This window comes from Cherax quadricarinatus, chromosome 47, assembly GCF_038502225.1.
Source record: "Cherax quadricarinatus isolate ZL_2023a chromosome 47, ASM3850222v1, whole genome shotgun sequence".
Taxonomy (NCBI): Eukaryota; Metazoa; Arthropoda; class Malacostraca; order Decapoda; family Parastacidae; genus Cherax; species Cherax quadricarinatus.
Genome location: NC_091338.1, coordinates 24,616,175 through 24,625,899, shown reverse-complemented (window position 1 = coordinate 24,625,899; position 9,725 = coordinate 24,616,175). Strand labels below are relative to the sequence as shown.

Sequence of the window (9,725 nt, the reverse complement as noted above, 5' to 3'; positions counted from 1 at the left end):
GACAATCAGTTTTTTCTTATCTACTAAACATTAAAAATTTTCTGTTTGCCTTTATATTAATTCATACAAAAGAAGGATATATTAACCGTTTGGTCCTGTTAGGTTAGGTAAGATTTGTCACCAAACAGGTTAAGTATTCCTGACGCAGATCTGTCATAAGATGGCTCGCCACTAGAGTTTTTATGTCATCTGTCCGAGACCTTCCGCTGACTTACCGGCCCACCTCTTTAAAAATTATAATTAGTCTCTGTGACACACATTTCTTACAGATGTAGAACTCTAACCCATTTCCCCAAGAAATTTGAAAGAAACAATGTAAGGATAAGAGTATTTAGAAGTTCAGTAAGCTCAGAAGATTGTTTACACACATAAACACATGTTCGTTTTGTGTATATGTCGTGCAAACTGATTTTAGGTATTGTTATTATGAGAATTGTTTTTATTTTTGAAGCAATTTGTTATGTTTTGTCTGTTTCATTGTTGGTTGTTGTATTTTTTTGTTATTGTTACTATTATTATAAGCTTGGAGAATTGGTAATTAAACCCGTCGGGGTGGTGCAGCGCCTGAGGAATGAGAGGTGGTTAGGTATGATGCAACAAAGATTAATAATAATAATAATAATAATAATAATAATAATAAAGCTTCAAAGACAATGATTATTATAATTAGTGTAAAATCTACTATATTTGAATAATAGTTATTATCATCAGACTGAAGTATGGTCCTCTGTTAGTGGTGGCAGCGGAAGAATTCCCACCTCACGTAGTGAATGACAACACCAAAATATTCAAGGGACCCCTGGTTAACCTCTTGAACCTACTAGCACACTCCGTCAACTTTACGTAAGAGAATGGCAGCCTTTGCTGTTCCCCAGAAAACTGTTAGATACTTAAGCCTCTTGATTATATTAGCCACTAATGCTGTAATTCACATGAACCCTAACACCGAGTATGGTTGTCTCTGAGATATATCACTCTGGTAGTATATATCCTGCGTGTGCTGGTGAATGTTTGTGTCAACAGGTTTAAGTTTTCGCGACCACCGGATGGAGCATGGGGACTGAAGCGGCCTGATGGATCTTGGTCTGGCATGATTGGTATGGTGGGCAGGCAGGTGAGTGTGGCTCAGTCCAACATAGCAGAAAGCAGGAAAGTGTCGCTGAGTTCAGCATGGCAGATAGTTATGTGAGTGACTTAGTTCAACATGGAAGAGAAGCAAGTGGGGTAGAATCCAACATGATAGATAGGCGCGCGGTCAGATCACATTAAACAGGTGATATCACAATATGCAAAACAACCTCAGTGAAAAAAATAATGAAATTGCAAGTGCTTTCGTGATTTGTCAAATTATCAAAGTTAATACGAGTAATCACGAAAACGCTTCGAATTGCACTATATTTTTTCATTGTGGTTATTGTGCACATTAGACAGGCATATACTGCATCCACGTTTCCAAAGACTGTAAACCACTTTTTGGCGAGATAGGTCTATAGTTTAAAAGATCTGCCCTATCACACTTAAAATATTCTCTCAGTTTGTGGCGAAGTTCCCCCAAAATACTCGGATTGCTTAGGTCTTCCACATAGGAGTAGACCTTCAAAGCTTTGAATGATATTTAGCTTAGTCCTTGCCTTCTTTCTATTATATTGATGAAGAAATGACAAAATCATCGAGATCATACAGCTTTGATGATTGGGATATAATAAGGTTTAATCCGAGAAATAATTTAGTGTCTCCAGTTCTTTATATCAAGAGCCATTGACTGTCATCAAGGAAACTTCCCCGTATTGAAGGGCCTTTTACATTTATTTTTGGCAATATCCAATAACAGTTGTTCTTTTATTTTAGTTACGCCACTGATTACATTTCTCTAGGATGTTGGATATTCAGTGCTAGTTAGGTTAACTAAAGTTCGTCCGGAAACAGGACAAGTGTTTCCTGACGCGGATCTTAGTCAGATGATTACCCGCCGTTGGAGCTGGCTAACCAGTCCACCCCTTTAAAAATATGGTTATAGTTATAACCATTTGTAGGGTTCATTAGTAGTTTTCGATGATTTTGTCTTTCGTAAATACACTCTGAAGCTTCATGTTTAGAATCTTATAAACTATCTCTCTGACTTAATTATTCCGAATCCTTTCGCATACCTAGTAGGCTTCATCAGTCGAATCAAGAGGTGCCATCTCTGTATTCTACAGATGAAGCCTACTGTGTAGGCAAAACGTTTCGGAATAAAAACACTTAACTGTTGCAAATGTGTCTTATGAATTTGTCGGTATTGCATACCATTTATATTAATTCCTCAAACTTGTTAATTTTATTTTCGACCTTGTATTTTTTATCTTTCACATGTAACATGAATAAGAAATTCTTTTGATCTGTTATTCCTTTTCCAAGTTTCTTTCTCCTTATGTCACTATATTCATTCGTTTCTGACTCCTTTAAATTTCTAACTTTTTGTTTTGGAGTTCTTTCAGTAGTTTGGTTGGTTGTTTCATTGGGTTTGAAGCCTACCGACCACACAATTAACGTTATATGTCACATGCACAGATCCCGTGAAGAATAATTTAATTCTTAGTATAGGGATTATTATAAGATCTCAGTATATCAAAATTAAGAAACGCATATTTATTAGTATATAGCCAAGTTTTCATTACTGATTCCATGTATTTTTTCACATTAGTTTTCCAGTATTTGCGTTAAACTCTACTATATTGTTTTTCCTGTTTTCTGTTTTTGGAAGATATTGATAAATTCTATTACGTATTGCAACATTTTTCATATACTATTTTTTAATGTCCGTTCTGGTAACATTTTATTCTAATTAATTTCTATGAAATACTCTCTTAGATTAATTTTCCGGTGCACTAGTAGAATGAGGGTCAAATATGTTTTTGCTTTTCTTAAGTCATAGGCTGCAACACCGGGATAATAATATATGAATTTTTACCTAAACCCTGACTAATTTTATTGTTTATGTTTGGACGGTTCAGGAGGCGGATCTTGGTCTTGGCCCCTTTGGTATAAGTTCAATTCGCGCTGAGATGGTCGATTTTACGAGGTTAATATTGGTCGACTATATACGTATCATGGGAGGTCGAGGGCGATCTGAGGTAGACCCCTGGGGCTTCCTACTGCCTCTGCAGCCTCTAGTGTGGACGTTCCTCCTGGCAACGTTACTGATGTTGCTGGGAACCTCGTTTGTCCTGTCCTTGTACTTCCCGCGTCGGGATACCAGTCTTGCTAGCCAGGTCACTACCAACTTCGGCTTATATATACGCGTTTTATTGCAACAAGGTAAGTTATGTGCATGAGTGCTCTTAAAAAGAGTTAAGTATTGTTTCAGCAATGTTCGTTATGTGTATGAGTGTCCTTTAGGCAAAGTAAGTTATATGCATGAGTGTTGTTCCAACAAGGTAAGATATATGTTCAAGTGTTCTTCCAAAAGGGTAAGTTGTTCCAACGGTGGTCGTTATAGGTATATTTATTGTCCCAGCAAGGTAAATTATACAAATATGTTATTTAATGTTCCAACAAGGTAGGCTACAAAAAAAAAAAAGGTTTAAATAATCAATATTTCAGCAAGGTAAGTCATAAAAACATTTTCCACTAATTAATGTTCCAGCAAGGTAAGTAATATAAAACTCTTGCTATTAACTTTCAACATTATGTTATGGATATACTGAACGCTAAAGGAGAAAACATAGTTTTATATTTACAGCAATTTTATTACGTCATATAATTAGAAAATGGGTTTAGTGAAGAGTAACTTGAGCAGGTTCACAACCACTACTTGAGCAGGTCCAGAGCCACAACTTAAGCAGGTCCACAGCCACAACTTGAGCAGGTCCACATCCGCAACGTGAACAGGTTCACAGCCACTACTTGTGCAGGTTCACAGCCACTACTTTAGCAGGTCCACAGCCAGAATTGAGTAGGTTCACAGCCATTACTTGAGCAGGTTCACAGCCACAAGTTGAGCATGTCAACAGCCACAACTTGAGCATGTCCACAGCCACAACTTGAGCAGGTCCACAGCCACAACTTGAGCAGGTCCACAGCCACTACTTGAGCAGGTTCACAGCTATTAGTTTAGCAGGTCCACAGCCACAACCTGAGCAGGTCCACAGCCACCACTTTAGCAGGTTCACAGCCACTACTTGAGCAGGTTCACAGCTTCTACTTAAGCAGGTCCACAGCCACTACTTTAGCAGGTTCACAGCCACTACTTGAGCAGGTTCACAGCTTCTACTTAAGCAGGTTCACAGCCACTACTTGAGCAGGTTCACAGCTTCTACTTTAGCAGGTTCACAGCCACTACTTGAGCAGGTTCACAGCTTCTACTTAAGCAGGTCCACAGCCACAACTTGAGCAGGTCCACAGCATATTGTTCTCTTACCCACTGTATCTTTTTAATATACTTTCAAATAAAGACCACAGAGAATAAAGGGAGTGATAGGATAAGAAAAACTACAACAGCTGCGAGAAGAAACCTCATAAGTTTTTACTGAAGTTCGTTTATTCTGTTCTCTGAGGATGTGGGTCGCCAGTCAGTTCTAGTGTCTTGTGGAACGTTTGTTTTAGCTTTGCGAAGATCTTTATCAATAAACATACGTTGATATTGTTGGTTTGAAATAATTTCATAATTTTTTCTAACTTCTCCATAATGGAATTCAGGACTACAAATCCTAAGGGCTCTCAGAAACATAGAAATATATACACTGTTTAATATGTATTGGATGATTTGAATAGTAATGTATGTATGAACGTATGTTAGTAAGCTTACGATTGACATTGAACTTAAATGCTGTACCAAATCTGTGGAAATGTATATCCAGAAATGGGGTAATTCTATTTACCTCACATTCCATAGTAAACTTAATGTTTTTTTTTTCCGTGTAGCTGTAGAAGTAGTTCAGTTGTGTCTGGGTTGTTGATGCTGTCATTTTCAAGATGTCTTTCAGTTTTCTTTCTTTTTGTAGCGTGTTCCTTTCTGACTCTTCTGCTGATTTCTAATTTTCTGAGGTTTGAGTTGCTCTGTGTTTTGTCCACACTCTCTTGCTTCCCTTAACTTCTCTGTTTTCGTGAATGAACCAATGTGTCTTTTTTTTCTTGTTTTTTTTCTTCATGCTTAGTATAGACTTTAACTTTGCCTCTTGTTGCATTGCCTCTTCCATCTTCATCCCTTCCTGAATAATTTTCCTCCTCAATTTCCGTTTCTATTGTACTTCTCTTATTCTCATTTTATCAAAGATCTTCCTATTTGTAGTTCGATTTTCTGCTACTCATTTTCTCCATTATCTTCTCCAATCCCATTCTCATAAGGTATTCAAAACTTAGTACTTCCTGACTGTTGGAGCCTATGGGTTCTCCACACTTAATTTGAACTATGTCATCGCTTTGTGAAACACCAGGTCGAGTCTTGCTGTTCAACACACTCTTCATTCTTCTTCTTTCTTTCACATATTGCCTTTTTTCACATACTGGCTCTCCATGTTTTTGGTCATCCTGGAGGTCACGGATTTCCCAGTTAATACTAAGAGTTCAGCTCTGTTTCTTCTTGCCTTCACTGCCACTGACTCCACTCAAAGTTAATCATTATCTTGTTATTCTGAACATACTCCTCCCTTGGTCTTCTGATATTTATTGGTGGATAAAACATCACTCCATCTATCACTTGTTTATCTGAACATTACGGTACTGATATAAAATCCCTGAAATTCTGTTTCCAGTTTTCCTAGTTTCTCTGATCTCCAGTGGGTTATGATCAGTGCTCCTTCTAGTTTTTTTCTTTTCTTTTCTTGTTGCTTAGTAGCCCTCTGGGATTATCGCATTTGATATTCAGGAAAGTTTCATTTCTTTAACAGCTACTGTATCGGGGTCTTCCTCTGTTACTCTTTCTTTCAAGTTTCACATTTGTTGGTGACTCCTCCTACATATGAGTATCACTCTATGATTCCTGTATCTCTTACTGTACAGTGCATAAGCTACTTTTTCCCTCACTTCTAGTGAAGCTGAACAAGGATTCTGTAAGTACTCTGTTATTGCCTGCGCTTATTCCCTAAGTAGATCTTCTCTATCCGACATAATTCACCTAATCTCTATTAATTTCCTCCGCTGGTGCCTCCTTGACATAGATTGTGTCGATCTTGTGACATCCTGTTTACTCACCTAATTGTACTCACCTAATTGTGGTTGCAGGGGCCGAGACTCAGCTCCTGGCCCTGCCACTTCACTGATCACTACTAGGTCCTCTCTGCCTCTGCTCCCTGAGCATTGTCATACCTCGTCTTAAAGCTATGTATGGTTCCTACCTCCACTACATCACTTGCTAGGCTATTCCACTCCCTGACGACTCTTTGACTGAAGAAATACTTCGTAACATCCCTGTGACTAGTCTGAGTCTTCAACTTCCAATTGTGCCCCCTCTCTGGAACATCCTGTCTCTGTCCACCTTATCTATTCCACGCAGTATTTTATATGTGGTTATGTCTCCCCTGACCCTTCTGTCCTCCAGTGTCGTCAAGCCGATTTCCTTCAACCTTTCATCGTAGAACATTTCCCTGAGCTCCGAAACTAGCCTTGTTGCAAACCTTTGTACTTTCTCTAATTTCTTGACGTGCTTGACCAGGTGTGGGTTCCAAACTGGTGCTGCATTTTCCAGTATTGGCCTGACGTATACAGTGTACAGTGTTTTGAACGATTCCTTACTAAGGTATGTGAATATTGTTCTCAGGTTTCCCAGGCGCCTATATGCTGCAGCAGTTATCTGGTTGATGTGTGCCTCCGGAGACGTGCTCGGTGTTATAGTCACCCCTAGATCTTTATCCTTGAGTGAGTTTTGTAGTCTTTGTCCACCTAGCCTGTACTCTGTCTGGGGTCTTCTTTACCCTTCCCCAATCTTCATGACTTTGCATTTGGCGGGGTTAAATTCAAGAAGCCAGTTGCTGGATCACGTGTCCAGCCTGTCTAGGTCTCTTTGTAGTCCTGCGTGAATCTCATCTGATTTAATTCTCCTCATTCACATCATCTGCGAACCGAGACACATCTGAGTATCCCTTCCATCATGTCATTCACATATACCAAAGATAACACTGGTCCTAGGACTGACCCCTCTGGGGCCCCGCTCGTCACAGGCGCCTACTGTGATACCTCATCACGTACCATGACTCCTCGTTGCCTCCCTGTCAGGTATTCTGTGATCCGTTGCAGTGCCCTTCCTGTTATACGAGCCTGATTCTCCAGCTTCTGCTTGTGAGGAACTGTGTCGAAGGCCTTCCTGCAGTCCGGGAAAATGCAGTCAACCCACCCCTCTCTCGTGTCTTCTGTTACTTTATCAGGTCAAGAAGGGAAACTGGTCAGTGGCTGGACAGCAGGGAAAGAAGTTGACGATCAAGAAGACGAATGGAAAGGTAGAAACGATGAAGAAGAAAGAGACTGCCGTGGAAACTGTTGTGGAAACATCCAATACATTCTCAGTGCTACCCGACGAATGTGAGTCGAATACTGGGAACGTCACGACGAAAGACATTAAGGTAGGTACGAATATTGTTGTTGTTGGGGATAGCCAAGTTAGGTATATGGATAGGGCGTTCTGCTTGAAGGACAGGAGTAGGAGACAGAGAGTTTCCTTTCCTGGGGCTGGGATGGAGGATATTGTTAGCCGTCTGGATGACATCATGAGAGGTAATGGGAGCAATCCTATTATCTGTCTCAGTGCTGGAGGCAACGATGTTGGCAGACGTAGGAGTGAGGACCTGATTAGCAGGTATAGGTCAGCAATAGAAATAATTAGAAGTAAGGGTGGGAAACCTGTCATATGTGGTATTTTGCCAAGGAGGGGAGTTGGAAGTGAATGGTTGTCCAGGGCAATTGGTGTCAATTGCTGGCTGGACAAATACTGTAAGGAAAATGCGGTAACATTCATTGACAACTGGGACCTCTTCTATGGCAGAAATGACATGTATGCTAGGGATGGGGTTCACTTATCTAGGTGTGGGGTGGGAGCACTGGCAACTGCAGTGGAGGGAGCAGTTAGGACTTTAAACTAGGAATAGTTAGTGGTATGGGTTTTGGCAGGAAAACAGTGAAGTTCCAGTGTAGTAATATTACGAGTTCTAGGGGAACTAGTAATAACAAGAACGAGATAGATATTGAAAAGCCAGGGACCTTGGGTGATAAGGACAGTAATAGGTTTAGTAGAAAAATAGAAATGAGCAGGAAGGGTAAAGAGAAAGGAGAGTCTTTCAATGTTTATTATGCTAATTGCCGAAGTGCTAGGAATAAAATGGACGAGTTGAGATTAGTTGCTAGTGTAGGTAACATTGATGTATTTGCCTTAACTGAGACGTGGTTTAATTCAAAAAGTCGGGACATGCCTGCGGAATGTCATATTCAGGGTTTTAAATTGTTCCAAGAAGATAGAAGTATTGGGAGGGGGGGGTGGGGTAGCATTGTATGTCCGAGATCGCTTGAACTGTTGCATAAAAACGGGTATTAAGTCTGAAGTAACACATACAGAGTCTGTTTGGATAGAATTTTCAGAGGGGCATGAAAAACTGATTTTAGGAGTGATATACCGTCCCCCAAACTTAGATAGGGACCAAGGGAAACTACTATGGGAGGAAATTGTTAAGGCCACAAGGCACGATAATGTAGTAATTCTAGGAGACTTTAACTTTAGTCATGTTGATTGGAATTTCTGGACTGGGAATTTAGAATCATACGACTTCTTAGAAGTATTTCAGGATTGTTTTTTGAAGCAGTTTGTGACAGAACCTACAAGGGGAAATAACCTGCTTGACTTAGTTATGGCAAACAACGAATCCCTTGTTAATAATTTAGAAATTTCAGAGGAACTGGGTGCTAGCGACCACAAATCAATTACATTTAGCATTGAATGGAAGTACGATAGTAGCGATAACTCAGTAACAGTCCCAGATTTTCGCTTAGCAGATTACGATGGGCTTAGAGAACACTTATCATCTGTTGACTGGGGTAACGAAGAGAGCTATCAATATGACAGTTTTCTAAACACTATACATGCTGCTCAAAGAGCGTTTATCCCATATAAAGAAATTAGATCAAAAAGAAATGACCCAAAATGGATGAATAATAGGCTGAAATATCTACTAGGGCATAAGAAGGGAATTTATAGGCGTATCAAAAGAGGTGAGGGTCATCTTATGAATCAGTATATTGACATTAAGAGGGACATTAAAAAGGGGATAAGAAAAGCTAAAAGGGACTATGAAATTAAAGTTGCTAGGGATTCTAAAACTAACCCAAAAAGTTTTTTCCAGATCTATAGAACAAAAGTTAGAGATAAGATAGGTCACCTTAAAAATAACTATGGGCACCTTACTGAAAAAGAGAATGAAATGTGCTTGATTTTAAATAATTATTTTCTCTCAGTTTTTACACAGGAAGACACTAACAATATTCCGGTAATTAATTTTTACAGTGGGCTAGAAGAAGATAAATTATGTAACATCACAGTCACTAGTGAGATGGTTGTGAAGCAGATAGACAGACTGAAGCAAAATAAGTCGCCGGTTCCTGATGAGGTTTTTTCAAGGGTTCTTAAGGAATGCAAAATGGAACTCAGTGAACCATTAACTAATATTTTTAATTTATCTCTTCAAACAGGTGTAGTGTCTGATATGTGGAAGATGGCTAATGTAACTCCTATTTTTAAAACAGGGGACAAGTCGTTACCGTCAAAT

At 39.4% G+C, this 9,725-nt stretch overlaps 1 protein-coding gene across 1 annotated transcript in view; it reads left to right on the top strand.

Annotated features, from left to right (window-relative positions):
• The window catches only part of LOC128696577 (probable glutamate receptor), a 136,030-nt gene that overhangs the window by 75,741 nt on the left and 50,564 nt on the right, over positions 1 to 9,725 (top strand). The window contains exons 7-9 of the mRNA XM_070094761.1: positions 712 to 843; positions 1,024 to 1,114; positions 2,994 to 3,297. Coding sequence (XP_069950862.1) covers positions 712 to 843; positions 1,024 to 1,114; positions 2,994 to 3,297 — 527 coding nt within the window. The remainder of the gene's footprint in view (positions 1 to 711; positions 844 to 1,023; positions 1,115 to 2,993; positions 3,298 to 9,725) is intronic.